This window comes from Coregonus lavaretus (genome assembly GCF_964263955.1).
Source record: "Coregonus lavaretus genome assembly, chromosome: 24".
Lineage (NCBI taxonomy): Eukaryota > Metazoa > Chordata > Actinopteri > Salmoniformes > Salmonidae > Coregonus > Coregonus lavaretus.
In genome coordinates, this window is record NC_140011.1 from 25,175,701 (window position 1) to 25,192,102 (window position 16,402).

At 44.9% G+C, this 16,402-nt stretch overlaps 1 protein-coding gene across 1 annotated transcript in view; it reads right to left on the reverse strand.

Moving 5' to 3' along the window:
- LOC311099644 (astrotactin-2-like) overlaps positions 1-7,774 on the reverse strand; it is a gene marked incomplete at both ends in the record, with an annotated part of 337,207 nt that extends 329,433 nt beyond the window's left edge. The window contains one exon of the mRNA XM_084140362.1: positions 7,441-7,774. Coding sequence (XP_083996488.1) covers positions 7,441-7,774 — 334 coding nt within the window. The remainder of the gene's footprint in view (positions 1-7,440) is intronic.
- Positions 7,775-16,402: the final 8,628 nt, after the last annotated feature.

Sequence of the window (16,402 nt, forward strand, 5' to 3'; positions counted from 1 at the left end):
AGAGAGAGAGAGAGAGAGAGAGAGAGAGAGAGAGAGAGAGAGAGAGAGAGAGAGAGAGAGAGAGAGAGAGAGAGAGAGAGAGAGAGAGAGATCCACATCGCATCTGGGTTACTATAAGTCAAGTAAAAAATGTTCGGTATGGATCTTTGTGATTGTATGAACCAGAACATTTCTGTTTCAGGTAAATGGGCACATTTATTCAGACCATATGATTCATAAACTCAGGGAATAATAATAATAATAACTTTATTTGTATACCGCTTTTCAATACAAGTAAAAGTGCTTCACATCATAAAATAATAAAATAAAAGTACTAAGAAAGAAACAAAGACAGGAGGAAGGAGGATGAAAAAATATAGCTAATTAAAACCATACATTGAAATCATCTTTATAAAAGTGTGTCTTCAGCAGGGATTTAAAAAGAGGCACTGAATCTGCAAACCTGATCTCCTCTTGCAGACCATTCCAAATTCTAGGGGCCCTAATGGTAAATGCCCGGTCTCCTTTTGTTTTCAACCTAGTCTTTGGAATGGTCAACAGTGCCCTGCCAGAAGATCTCAAGCTGCGTCCTGGCTCGTAGGGAGATAAAAGATCAGAGATATAGGATGGAGCTAAACCAAGCCTAGACTTAAACGTGATTAATAAAACATTTAAATCTATATTGTTGTACATATCAACCAGTTTGTCACAGTTTGTTGCCCTACAAACATAAAATAGATGACTACTACCACTGAATGTGAATATAAAACAGTTGTGCTGTTTGCTATCACATTGCAATAACACAGCCTACAGTTGACAGTCACCTGTCCAATCACTGAAGACCCTTATGTCTTCTAAGGCCTATGGGTTTTAATTATAGAACCACATGGGTAAACATGTGGGCCTGCAATTTTCAGACTGGGGTGATGTGGATGCGGCGGTGAAGTCAGGCGCAGGACACAGAGGATCAGGATGACTACTTTAATTCCAGTAAACACGCACCAAACAAAAGGTCTCCACAACACTGGAGAAGTAACACGCGCTGTGCGTAATAGGCGAACTAGAAATGCCGAACATCAGACAGGACAAAATGACAATAACACACAAAGGCCAAACGTAAAACAAGGGAACTTATATGTCACATAATCAACACAAAATAAGTAACAGGTGTACAAACTAGACAACACAAGACAAACACTGAAACATCGATCGGCAGTAGCTAGTACTCCGGGGACGACGAACGCCGAAGCCTGCCCGAGCAAGGAGGAGGAGCAGCCTCGGCGGAATCCGTGACAGTACCCCCCCCTTGACGCGCGGCCCCAGCCGTGCGCCGACCCCGGCCTCGGGGACGGCCAGGAGGACGCGGAGCAGGGCGAGTGGGATGACTCCGGTGGAACTCCGTCAGGAGGGAGGGATCTAAGATGTCCCTCCAAGGCACCCAGCACCGTTCCTCTGGACCGTACCCCTCCCACTCCACGAGATACTGCAGACCCCCCATCCGACGTCTCGAATCCACAATGGACCGGACTGAGTACGCCGGAGCCCCCTCGATGTCCAGTGGGGGCGGAGGAGTCTCCCGTATCTCATTGTCCTGGAGTGGACCAGCTACCACCGGCCTGAGGAGAGACACATGGAACGAGGGGTTAATGCGATAATCATTTGGCAGTTGTAACCTGTAACATACCTCGTTCAATCTCCTCAGGACTTTAAATGGCCCCACAAACCGCCGACCCAGCTTCCGGCAGGGCAGGCAAAGGGGCAGGTTTCGAGTCGAGAGCCAGACTCGATCTCCAGGTGCATATACTGGACCCTCACTGCGGTGGCGATCGGCGCTCGCCTTCTGCCTACGGATAGCCCACTGCAGATGGACATGCGCAGCGTTCCATGTCTCCTCCGAGCGCCGAAACCATTCATCCACCGCAGGAGCCTCGATCTGGCTCTGATGCCATGGTGCCAGAACCGGCTGATACCCCAACACACACTGAAAAGGGGTCAGATTCGTAGAGGAGTGGCGAAGGGAGTTCTGGGAAATCTCTTCCCAGGGGATATACCCCGACCACTCCTCCAGCCGGTCCTGGCAATAAGACCTCAGAAACCTACCCACATCCTGGTTCACTCTCTCCACCTGCCCATTACTCTCAGGGTGGAAACCCGAGGTAAGGCTAACCAAGACCCCCAAGCGTTCCATAAACGCCCTCCAGACTCTAGAGGTGAACTGGGTACCCCGATCAGACACTATATCCTCAGGTACCCCGTAGTGCCGGAAGACGTGGGTAAACAGGGCCTCAGCAGTCTGTAGGGCAGTAGGGAGACCCGGCATTGGGATGAGACGACAGGCCTTAGAAAACCGATCCACAACGACCAGAATAGTGGTATTCCCCTGGGAGGGGGGAAGGTCCGTGACAAAGTCTACCGATAGGTGAGACCACGGCCGTTGTGGAACGGGTAGGGGATGTAACTTCCCCCTGGGCAGGTGTCTAGGCGCCTTACACTGAGCGCACACCGAGCAGGAGGAGACATAAACCCTCACGTCCTTTGCCAATGTTGGCCACCAGTACTTTTCACTAAGGCAGTGCACTGTCCGGCAATACCAGGATGTCCAGAGGAGGGTGACGTATGAGCCCAATAAATTGGTCGATCACGAATCTCGAGCGGCACGTACTTCCGCCCCTCCGGACACTCTGGAGGAGTAGGGTCGGTACGTAACGCCCGCTCGATCTCCGCATCGACCTCCCACACCACCGGTGCCACCAAACAAGACTCCGGCAGTATGGGAGTGGGCTCAATGGACCTCTCCTCTGTGTCATATCGCCGGGACAGGGCGTCTGCCTTAACGTTCTGTGAACCTGGTATGTAGGTGAGCTTAAAAACAAACCGGGCCAGAAACATGGCCCACCTAGCCTGACGAGGGTTCAGTCTCCTAGCTGCCCGGATGTACTCCAGGTTACGATGGTCAGTCAGAATGAGAAAAGGGTGTTGAGCCCCCTCAAGCCAATGCCTCCACACCTTTAGAGCCTGGACCACAGCTAGCAACTCCCTGTCCCCCACGTCGTAATTACGTTCCGCCGGGCTGAGCTTCTTAGAGTAAAAAGCACAGGGCCGGAGTTTAGGAGGCGTGCCTGAGCGTTGAGACAGTACAGCCCCAATACCAGCCTCTGACGCGTCCAACTCCACTTGGAAGGCTAAAGAGGGGTCCGGATGTGCCAGCACCGGAACCGAGGTGAACAGGTCCTTCAGTTGTCTAAACGCCCTGTCCGCCTCAGCCGACCACTGCAAACGCACCGGGCCCCCCTTTAGCAGGGAGGTGATGGGAGCTGCTACCTGTCCAAAACCCCGGATAAACCTCCGGTAGTAATTGGCAAAACCCCAAAACCGCTGCACCTCCTTAACCGTGGTAGGAGTCTGCCAATTACGCACGGCTGAAACGCGGTCAATCTCCATCTCCACCCCTGACGCAGACAACCGATGGCCCAGGAAGGAGATGGACTCCTGGAAAAACAGGCATTTCTCTGCCTTCACATACAAGTCATGCTCCAACAGCCTACCCAACACTCGACGCACCAGGGCCACATGCTCGGCTCGTGTAGCAGAGTATACTAGAATGTCGTCAATATACACCACTACACCCTGCCCATGCAAATCCCGGATAATCTCGTCCACAAATGATTGGAAGACTGAAGGAGCATTCATTAACCCGTTTGGCATGACGAGATACTCATAGTGACCGAGGTGGTACTAAATGCTGTTTTCCATTCATCTCCCTCCCTAATGCGCACCAGGTTGTAGGCGCTCCTGAGATCCAATTTTGTGAAGAAGCGCGCTCCGTGTAATGATTCCGTCATACTCGCAATCAGAGGGAGAGGATAACTGTATTTAACAGTGATCTGATTGAGACTACGGTAATAAATACACGGGCGCAAACCTCCATCCTTCTTCTTCACAAAAAAGAAACTCGAGGACGCAGGAGAAGTGGAGGGCCGTATGTTTCCCTGTCTCAGAGACTCGCCGATGTATGTCTCCATAGCCGCCGTCTCCTCTTGAGACAGAGGATACACATGACTACGCGGAAGTGCAGCACCTGCCTGGAGGTCTATCGCACAATCCCCCTGTCTATGAGGTGGCAATCGCGTCGCCCTCTTCTTACTGAACACGAGTGCCAAATCATCATACTCAGGAGGAATGTGCAGTGCGGGCATTTGGTTCGGACTTTCCACCGTGGTCGCCCCTACGGAAACACCTATACACCGCCCGACACACTGATCAGACCACTCCCTGAGAGCCCTCTGTTGCCATGAAATGGTGGGGTCATGAGAGATTAACCAAGGAAGACCCAGCACCACGGGAAACGCAGGAGTGTCGATCAGATACAACTGTATGATTTCCTCATGACCCCCGTGCGTCTTCATCTTTAGTGGCGCCGTGACCTCCCTAATTAAACCTGATCCCAACGGACGGCTATCTAGGGCATGAATAGGAAAAGGCACATCTACTGGTAGGAGGGGAATCCCTAACTTAACACAGAAATTACGATCAATAAAATTCCCAGCTGCGCCTGAATCGACTAGCGCCTTATGCTGGGAATGAGATGAAACCTGGGGAAATTCAACTTGAATACACAAGTGGACAACAGAGAGCTCTGGGTGAGTTGGGCGCCTACTCACCTGAAATGACTCATCAGTGCGTGACCTGTTGCCTCGATCCCCAGGAGACCCTCCCCAGCACCGAGCCGCAGTGTGTCCTCTACGGCCACAGTTGGTGCAGGGGACGGCCTCTCTCCGGGTCTCTCTCCTCCTCTCTCTAGCACCAGCACCCCCGAGCTCCATAGGGCTCGGCTCGGAGGTGCTGGGGGATGGAATGGACGGCCCCAACTCCGGACGTCCGCGGGTAGCCAGCAGGGTATCCAGACGGATCGACATGTCCACCAACTGATCTAAGCTTAGATTGGTGTCCCTGCAGGCCAACTCTCGGCGAACGTCCTCTCGTAGGCTGCACCGATAGTGGTCGATGAGGGCCCTCTCATTCCACCCCGCATTAGCCGCCAGAGTCCGGAAGTCCAGGGCGAACTCTTGTGCGCTCCTCTTCCCCTGTCGGAGGTGGAACAGACGCTCCCCCGCCGCTTTACCCTCTGGGGGATGATCGAAAACCGCCCTGAAGTGGCGGGAGAACTCCGCATAGCTGATGGTGGCGGCGTCTATTCCCCTCCATTCGGCATTGGCCCACTCCAATGCCTTGCCGGATAGACAGGAGATGAGGGCGGAAACGCTCTCGTATCCCGAGGGCGCCGGGTGTATGGTTGCCAGGTAGAGTTCCACTTGAAGTAGGAAACCCTGACACCCGGCTGCGGTGCCATCATATGCCCTCGGGAGCGAGAGCCGAATCCCACTGGACTCCGGAGATGGAACGATGGGTCTGGCCGATGGTGGTGGTATTGTAGGAGGAGGTGTGGGCAAGCCTCCTCTTTCCCATCGGCTCAGAGTGTCCATCACATCTTGCATGGCGGTGCCGAGTCTACGGATCATGGCGTCCTGGCTGCTGACCCGATCCTCCAGAGACTCAGTTACCACCGCTGGTCCTGCTGACTCCATGGGTGGTGTGTTATTCTGTCAGACTGGGGTGATGTGGATGTGGCGGTGAAGTCAGGCGCAGGACACAGAGGATCAGGATGACTACTTTAATTCCAGTAAACACGCACCAAACAAAAGGTCTCCACAACACTGGAGGAGTAACACGCGCTGTGCGTAATAGGCGAACTAGAAATGCCGAACATCAGACAGGACAAAATGACAATAACACACAAAGGCCAAACGTAAAACAAGGGAACTTATATGTCACATAATCAACACAAAATAAGTAACAGGTGTACAAACTAGACAACACAAGACAAACACCGAAACATCGATCGGCAGTAGCTAGTACTCCGGGGACGACGAATGCCGAAGCCTGCCCGAGCAAGGAGGAGGAGCAGCCTCGGCGGAATCCGTGACAGCAATGCGTGTACAAAACATTAGGAACATGACATAGCCTGACCAGGTGAATCCAGGTGAAAGCTATGATCCCTTATTGATGTCACTTTTTAAATCCACTTCAATCAGTGTAGTTGAAGGGAAGGCGACAGGTTAACGAAGGATTTTTAAGCCTTGAGACAATTAAGACATGGATTGTGTATGTGTGCCATTCAGAGGGTGAAATGGTAAGACAAAATATTTAAGTGCCTTTGAACAGGGTACGGTAGTAGGTGCCAGGAGCACTGGTTTGAGTGTGTCAAGAACTGCAACCCTGCTGGGTTTTTCACGCTCAACAGTTTCCCGTGTGTATCAAGAATGGTCCACCACCCAAAGGACATCCAGCCAACTTGACACAACTGTGGAAGGATTGGAGTCAACATGGGCCAGCATCCCTGTGGATGCATTCGACATCTTGTAGAGTCCATGCCCTGACAAATTGAGGCTGTTCTGAAGGCAAAAGGGGGTGCAACTCAATATTAGAAAGGTGTTCCTAATGTTTTGCATACTCAATGTATATTATTTCAATGGGTGGGAGGTGTTAATGTTTGGCTTATAGGATTCACTGTGTGTGTGTAACCTGAAGATTGACAACTATGGTCCAAGACTGCTGTCCTAAAAAGGCTACTTTTACACAGGCAGCCGAATGCTGATCTTTTTTCCACTAATTGGTATTTTGACCAATCACATCAGACCTTTTCACAGCAGATATTTTTCAGAACTGATCTGATTAATCAAAAGACCAATTAGTGAAAAAAATGATCAGAATTGGGCTGCCTGTGTAAATGCAGCTAAAGAGATTGACACAAATGGCACACTACTCAATCGATGCAAGGCAGAGTCGACCTCATTTGTGGGCCCTGGCCTAAACCCTTGCAAACTGCAATGAGAAAAAATGATGACAATGTAGCAATCTTACATTATTATGCATTTCTTAATCACACTTCCTTCAAAACTGCATGTGTCCTAGTCTTTGCTATGAACAATATGTGATAAAAAGACAAAATGCATATGACACAGTCATAATTTGTCATAGGACACAAGAGAGACCTAATTGGTGTGTGTGCGTCTGTGAAAGAGAGAGAGAGAGAGAGAGAGAGAGAGAGAGAGAGAGAGTACAGCAACCGAGTACAGTGTTGACTTGGTTGTTGCGTTTTCATTACACGAGTGGTGTTCAGTTACAGTGCTAAGTTCGCAACGCTGTTTTACTTGCTCTTCCCCTTGATTAGCCAACACGCCTCTGCTTGGGTTTGCATGTAAAGATGCCATTATTTTCAACCCTAGATGACACTTCACAGTGTAGAATAAATATTTAAAGAGAATGTACGGAAACAATTAATGTAATTGGGTAATATAACCTACCACCGGCCAGGCACATGTCAGCCAATTCAACGCTGGTAATGGATATTATTGCGTAATGGGGGACAGTGATCACACAGTAACATTACAATGTTCTTACCCAGTGTGAAGTATGGGAGAGCGGTGTTGTCGAGATCATCCATAACGGAAATTCTTCCAGGTAGGTCTGTTCTAACGAATAAAAGGAGCCGGGACTCCCCTCCTCCTCCGGCCACGCTCCCCGAGCCAACGCCGGAGAAACTGAACTCATTCTCCCGGAGTACAGGAAGGGTAGAAACGATAACGGTTTTAACTTCACAATGGCTCTCCGGTTCGTTTTCCTTCTCCCTCTCCTCTTCAAGCATCGCTCCCCCTCTGCTTACTCGGACTGTAGAGGTGCCTGTCAGCAAGAGCCCCAGGAGGAGGGCAACGTTGTGCGATACTCTCCTTGCCATCCCGCTCTCTGTGCGCAGTTCTCTCGCTTTGAGTGTGGCTCATAAACTGCTTGTTCATTTATACTACAGCCACTGCACGCGCACGGTAGTCATGTCTGTCCAGGAGGCGGCAGCACAGGTGTAGATCTGTAATATTTTTTTCTCCTACTTGCTTCCTTCTGTGTTGATGTGTTCACATCATTTTATATAACGCGCATATACGTTTCTGTGAGACCTCACGGTAGATATTGAATCAAGTAAAGAAAATAGGGAATCAATTTGTCTTAAGACCGCTGTTTCATACAATCAAGGACATGAATTTCGAGGGAACCCATGAGTAGAAAGGTCGTCATTGTATAGTATAAACATAAAAATGTAAAAAAGTTGATGTAAATGTATATTTTATTTTGTTTATCATACTACCGTCATATGAATTTTAACCACATTCAAATGGTATACATAATTTAAAAGCCCATTTCATAGAGAATGTTACAAACTGGTCTATATTTAGGAACTTACTTTGAAGAGATAGTGATTGGGTCTAAATAGGCTTTGGCGATTGTAGGCAAAATTCTGTGTACTTGTCTTTAACTGCCATCTCCGAAAGTAAGACTCTTCCCACATGCCAATTCATTTTTCTCGCTTCAAATGTTGTGTGGTTATCCTTATTCTTCAGACTTGTATAGCCGGAATTGTTGATATGTTGTGAAATTTTGATTCTAGATAACATTTTCTTAGGAAATATGTGCAAAATATGTAGTTGACTTACATGACTTTAGTATTTTATGGATAGAAAGATGAAAAAGTATATATCCACAATGTGCTCAAGTTCGGTCCTGGAGTGTCTTAACAAAATGAAACAAAAATATGAAGGCAGACTTCATCTAGTGTTCAGAAAAATGGATTTGCGGTATATGCAAATATGTGCATATTTCAAGTTTCAAAGTTCATTCGCCATGTGCACAGAATACAACAGGTGTAAAACAGTACAGTGAAATCCTTACCTTGAGAACTATTTTCCAACAATGCAGTGATAATAATAATAGCCTATACATAAAAGAAAATAGAATAAAAAACACACATGAACTATGAGGAGAGTTAAAGAAACATGAGAATGCATGTATATACAGGTCAGTGCCAGTACCTTATTCAATGTGCAGGGGTTAGCACAGAGTTGATTGAAGTGGGTTTATACAGTGCCTTGCAAAAGTATGCACCCCCCTTGGCGTTTTTCCTATTTTGTTGCATTACAACCTGTAATTTAAATTGATTTTAATTTGGATTTCATGTAATGGACATACACAAAATAGTCCAAATTGGTGAAGTGAAATTAAAAAATAACTTGTTTCAAAAAATTCTAAAAAATACATAACGGAAAAGTGGTGCGTGCATATGTATTCACCCCCTTTGCTATGAAGCCCCTAAATAATATCTGGTGCAACCAATTACCTTTAGAAGTCACATAATTAGTTAAATAAAGTCCACCTGTGTGCAATCCAAGTGTCACATGATCTGTCACATGTTCTCAGTATATATACACCTGTTCTGAAAGGCCCCAGAGTCTGCAACACCACTAAGCAAGCGGCACCATGAAGACCAAGGAGCTCTCCAAACAGGTCAGTGACAAAGTTGTGGAGAAGTACAGATCAGGGTTGGGTTATAAAAAAATATCAGAAACTTTGAACATCCCACGGAGCACCATTAAATCCATTATTAAAAAATGGAAAGAATATGGCACCACAACAAACCTGCCAAGAGAGGGCCACCCACCAAAGCTCACGGACCAGGCAAGGAGGGCATTAATCAGAGAGGCAACAAAGAGACCAAAGATAACCCTGAAGGAGCTGCAAAGCTCCACAGCGGAGAATGGAGTATCTGTCCATAGGACCACTTTAAGCCGTACACTCCACAGAGCTGGGCTTTACGGAAGTGTGGCCAGAAAAAATCCATTGCTTAAAGAAAAAAATAAGCAAACACGTTTGGTTTTTGCCAAAAGTAATGTGGGAGACTCCCCAAACATATGGAAGAAGGTACTCTGGTCAGATGAGACTAAAATTGAGCTTTTTGGCCATCAAGGAAAACGCTATGTCTGGCGCAAACCCAACACTTCTCATCACCCCGAGAACACCATCCCCACAGTGAAGCATGGTGGTGGCAGCATCATGCTGTGGGGATGTTTTTCATCGGCAGGGACTGGGAAACTGGTCAGAATTAAAGGAATGATGGATGGCACTAAATACAGGGAAATTCTTGAGGGAAACCTGTTTCAGTCTTCCAGAGATTTGAGACTGGGACAGAGGTTCGCCTTCGAGCAGGACAATGACCCTAAGTATACTGCTAAAGCAACACTCGAGTGGTGTAAGGGGAAGCATTTAAATGTATTGGAATGGCCTAGTCAAAGCCCAGACCTCAATCCAATTGAGAATCTGTGGTATGACTTAAAGAATGCTGTACACCAGCGGAACCCATCCAACATGAAGGAGCTGGAGCAGTTTTGCCTTGAAGAATGGGCAAAAATCCCAGTGGCTAGATGTGCCAAGCTTATAGAAACATACCCCAAGAGACTTGCAGCTGTAATTGCTGCAAAATGTGGCTCTACAAAGTATTGACTTTAGTTATGCACGCTCAAGTTATGCACGCTCAAGTAGTTATGCACGCTCAAGTTTTCAGTTTTTTTTGTCTTATTTCTTGTTTGTTTCACAATAAAAAAAATATTTTGCATCTTCAAAGTGGTAGGCATGTTGTGTAAATCAAATGATACAAACCCCTAAAAAATCAATTTTAATTCCAGGTTGTAAGGCAACAAAATAGGAAAACTGCCAAGGGTGGTGAATACTTTCGCAAGCCACTGTACATAAAAAGTGACTCCTAGTAGTGACTGGTAGTAGGATATACATGTAAACAGGGCTGAAAAGTGACTGATAGAGGGAATATATAAATAGTGATGGTAATATATTAATGGTACTATTTACATATAAACTGGAGTAATAGTGACCAGTAGCAGGATAAATAGATAAATACTAAATGGCAATCAATAATCAATGGACAGCAGCGTAATGGAGTAAGTAATACATCTCATCAGTAAACATTTTAGCAGCAGCATAGGTTGTGTCTGAGTGGGAAGAAACCTATGGATGGGCATAGAGTCAGTGTACTGTAGATAGTGTGTGGGAGAGAGAGAGCAGTAGTTGTTAACCATTTATCATTCTTATGGCCATGGGATAGAAGCTGTTTAGGAGTCTGTTTGTCTGAGCCTTGATGCATGGAGAACAGTCCATGTCTCAGGTGGCTGGAGTCTTTGCCAATTTTTAGGGCATTTCTCAGACACTACCTGGCGTGTATGACCTGGATGGCTGGGCGCTCATCCCCCAGTGATGCACTGAGCCGTCCACACCACCTTAGGGCCTTCCGGTCGCGGGAGGTGATATCTCATGTATTGAGATATCGCCTCATTTGCATATTTTAATACAATATTTCAGAAAAGTTCTAATACAAACAAGTATTATATTGGTGTCTATATTCAACTGGTAAAAGTTAATTGTGAAATGATTAAGGGGGGGGAAAGTTACCCTATCAGCGTGTGTTGCCTCGCCTTAAATAAGATCATTATTATTTATTTTATTTTTTATTGAATGACAAAGCTGTAAAACATTATCCTAAATATAAACCGTCAATTTAGTGAATACCATTGGTGTGTAATATGAGGGTTTTAGCATGAAATATCCTTTGTATATATATATTTTACACATTTGTATTTATCTTACTATGTCAATATGTATTTCTTGTCAAGGTTTTGGTGTCAAACTGGTGGCAGTTGTGAAAAAATTCCATAGTTGCAGAGTTTATTGAAAATAATGCTGTTGTTGATTAGTTGCTTTTTTCATTAATTAGGCTATTTTCTCTTGAACCATATGGCCAATATGGACACATACAGTTGAAGTCGGAAGTTTACATACACTTAGGTTGGAGTCATTAAAACTCGTTTTTCAACCACTCCACACATTTCTTGTTAACAAACTATAAGTCGTTTAGGACATCTACTTTGTGCATGACACAAGTAATTTTTCCAACAATTGTTTACAGACAGATTATTTCACTTATAATTCACTGTGTCACAATTCCAGTGGGTCAGAAGTTTACATACATTAAGTTGACTGTGCCTTTAAACAGCTTGGAAAATTCCAGATAATTATGTCATGGCTTTAGAAGCTTCTGATAGGCTAATTGACATAATTTGAGTCAATTGGAGGTGTACCTGTGGATGTATTTCAAGGCCTACCTTCAAACTAGGTGCCTCTTTGCTTGACATCATGGGAAAATCAAAAGAAATTAGCCAAGACCGCTCAGGAAGGAGACACGTTCTGTCTCCTAGAGATGAATGTACTTTGGTGCGAAAAGTGCAAATCAATCCCAGAACAACAGCAAAGGACCTTGTGAAAATGCTGGAGGAAACAGGTACCAAATGATCTATATCCACAGTAAAACGAGTCCTATATCGACATAACCTGAAAGGCCACTCAGCAAGGAAGAAGCCACTGCTCCAAAACCGCCATAAAAAAGCCAGACTACGGTTTGCAACTGCACATGGGGACGAAGATCGTACTTTTTGGAGAAATGTCCTCTGGTCTGATGAAACAAAAATATAACTGTTTGGCCTTAATGACCATCTTTATGTTTGGAGGAAAAAGGGGTTTGCTTGCAAGCCGAAGAACACCATCCCAACCATGAAGCATGGGGGTGGCAGCATCATGCTGTGGGGGTGCTTTGCTGCAGGAGGGACTGGTGCACTTCACAAAATAGATGGCATCATGGAAATTATGTAGATATATTGAAGCAACGTCTCAAGACATCAGTCAGGAAGTTAAAGCTTGGTCGCAAATGGGTCTTCCAAATGGACAATGACCCCCAGCATACTTCCAAAGTTGTGGCACAATGGCTTAAGGACAACAAAGTCAAGGTATTGGAGTGGCCATCACAAAGCCCTGACCTCAAACCTATAGAAAATGTGTGGGCAGAACTGAAAAAGCGTGTGCGAGCAAGGAGGCCTACAAACCTGACTCAGTTACACCAGCTCTGTCAGGAGGAATGGGCCAAAATTCACCCAACTTATTTTGGGAAGCTTGTGGAAGGCTACCCGAAACGTTTGACCCAAGTTAAACAATTGAAAGGCAATGCTACCAAATACTAATTGAGTGTATGTAAACTTCTGACCCACTGTGAATGTGATGAAAGAAATGAAAGCTGAAAAACGTAGTTTAAATGTATTTGGCTAAGGTGTATGTAAACTTCCGACTTCAACTGTATGTATACATTTTTAAAAAGTTATTCAATTATATATTAACAAAGTTACTGAAGATTACGGTAACTTTAGTAAATTACCGGTAGCTTTGCAACCCTAACAGAGAGTAATCAGATATATCAGTCTTCATGTTTTCTCCCACAGGAGCCAGCCCTTCAGACAGACACCTATGTAACCTGGCTCAGATCAGCCTATATTTACCCATTTCACTTCATTACAACCATCTGATTTGAATCCAGCAGTGGTCTGCTAGGGTTGTTTTTAAAGTCTTCATATGGGTATCCCATTTTTTTAGGCTTACTTTGCATCAACATTCTGGGAAGAGTGCCTTGGTCCTTTGGATAAACTATAATGGCATGTCCACATGTCTTTTCGATAACCTTTGTCCAAAGGTTTAGCCTTATATTTCATCCATATTTAATTGATTTTGGACTATATTTACTATTGTTAAATGTAGTAACACTATTACAGTCCTATTTTAAAGGCTTCCTTTTTTCATCCCAATATCGCTTAAAAGACGTTGGCATATTCAAGTGTCATAGCATCTCTTCATCGCATCGCTGACTACAAAGAATAGCCTAAAGGGCCAATCTGACATGTTTCCCTCTTCTCATGGCCAAAGTGCTGACACAATGCAGAAACGACTCTACAGCGACGCCATACAGTGTGCCAACAGAGCACATATATTTTTCAGACATGACTTCTTTAGCAGCTGGATTATACAGAACACTGTAGGCCTATTGAGGGTAAGTGGTCAAAGCCATTGAGGGGAGATGTCTAAGTGTGTGTGTGTGTGTGTTAAACACAGTCCCTTGTTGGATATATGAGATTTATTTCCAGCAAAATTGCCTCGACCTCTATGCCAAGGCGGCTTCTGATGCCCCAAAATTGAATTTGACAGACAACAAGGCAACGGCCGCTGGACTAGACGGAGACAGTTAAACAGGTTTCCAAAGCGTAATGAGTCCGGGCCTCCTCTCTTCCCTCTCTCCCCTTTCTCTTTCAACAGGATAGCTATGGCTGTGTGCTGATCTACTACAAATAAATGAACAATTTGTCTCCCCTTTTCAAGATTACGGGAGTTGTGCAGTCAACAGCCACCATGAAATGGCAGAGAGTGCCCCATGTCATCAACATCATATAGCACAAACTCTGAAATTGTATTTTTTGACTCAAATTGTTCATGAAATAAGTACCATGTATTTAAATATGCATGATGGAAATATAATTGTAAATTAAATCCATTAACAATTAAATATTATTTCAGACAGCTGTGTCGGAAAGAGGCAGAGCATGATTTCAATGTGTGGGGACTTCCTAATATAATTTTCCAGCAGGCAGTGGACAATTGATATGCAGAGCTCTGCTGGATTCATGTAGCTTCATAACCAAGAGGGAAGGTGGTAATTACTAGTTGTGACATTGGAAATACCAGTTGGATGCGTTCACGTGCTTTGAACTAGTTTAGAAAAGCAGATTGGCTAATGGACAACAAGCTGTGTCAACCATAAACTAAAATGTACAGCTATCATGCTTGTAAACAAATTATAGTGTTAAAAAACTATACTACTAAATTGCTTTTAATAAATACGTTTGTTATCGAGGTTACTTAATTAGTAGGTGACAGAGGTCAGCACTTGGGAGAAGTCGGAGTTCAGGGATGATAGACAAGTTTCCCACTAGTAATTACGAGTTGGAGGGGCGTTCATGTGTATTTTTCCAGGTCGTACAATTGAAGTCGGAAGATTACATACACCTTAGCCAAATACATTTAAACTCTGTTTTTCACAACTCCTGACACTTAATCCTAGTAAAAATTCCCTGTCTTAGGTCAGTTAGGATCACCACTTTACTTTAAGAATGTGAAATGTCTTGAGATGTTGCTTCAATATATCCACATCATTTTCCTTCCTCATGATGCCATCTATTTTGTGAAGTGCACCAGTCCCTCCTGCAGCAAAGCACCCCCACATCATGATGCTGCCACCCCCGTGCTTCACGGTTGGGATGGTGTTCTTCGGCTTGCAAGCAACCCCCTTTTTCCTCCAAACATAACGATGGTCATTATGGCCAAACTGTTCTATTTTTGTTTCATCAGACCAAAGGACATTTCTCCAAAAAGTACGATCTTTGTCCCCATGTGCAGTTGCAAACCGTAGTCTGGCTTTTTTATGGCGGTTTTGGAGAAGTGGCTTCTTCCTTGCTGAGCGGCCTTTCAGGTTATGTCGATATAGGACTCGTTTTACTGTGGATATAGTTACTTTTGTACCTGTTTCCTCCAGCATCTTCACAAAGTCCTTTGCTGTTGTTCTGGGATTGATTTGCACTTTTCGCATCAAAGTACGTTCATCTCTAGGAGACAGAACTCCTTCCTGAGCGGTATGACGGCTGCGTGGTCCCATGGTGTTTATACTTGCGCACTATTGTTTGTACAGATGAACGTGGTACCTTCAGGCGTTTGGAAATTGCTCCCAAGGATGAACCATACTTCTGGAGGTCTACAATTTTTTTTTTTCGGTCTTGGCTGATTTCTTTTCATTTTCCAATGATGTCAAGCAAAGAGGCACTGAGTTTGAAGGTAGGCCTTGAAATACATCCACAGGTACACCTCCAATTGACTCAAATGGCAATTGGCCCAGCATCGTCCAGGGTAGGGGAGGGAATGGCCGGCAGGGATGTAGCTCAGTTGGTAGAGCAAGGCATTTGCAACGCCAGGGTTGTGGGTTCGATTCCCACGGGGGGCCAATATGAAAAAAATATATATTAAATAATAATGTATGCACTCACTAACTGTAAGTCGCTCTGGATAAGAGCATCTGCTAAATGATGTAAATGTAATTAGCCTATCAGAAGCTTCTAAAGTCATGACATTATTTTTCTGGAATTTTCCAAGCTGTTTAAAGGCACAGTCAACTTAGTGTATGTAAACGTCTGACCCACTGGAATTGTGATACAGTGAATTATAAGTGAAATAATCTGTCTGTAAACAATTGTTGGAAAAATAACTTGTGTCATGCAGAAAGTAGATGTCCTAACCGACTTGCCAAACCTATAGTTTGTTAACAAGAAATATGTGGAGTGGTTGAAAATCGAGTTTTAATGACTCCAACCTAAGTGTATGTAAACTTCCGACTTCAACTGTATGTGGTAAATACCACATCCCACTTGGTTATGAAAGCCAGGTTGTTGCTTCTTCAAATCCAATTGTTGTCCCCTTTATGCAGCCTGGCACTTTTTTTATGCAGCCTGGCACCCAAGTTTATTCCATTGCCATACTTTATATCAATGGAAGATGTGAAAGACGTACACACAGTAATGTAGCTACGCCTGGATTCCAGCATATGTTAAAC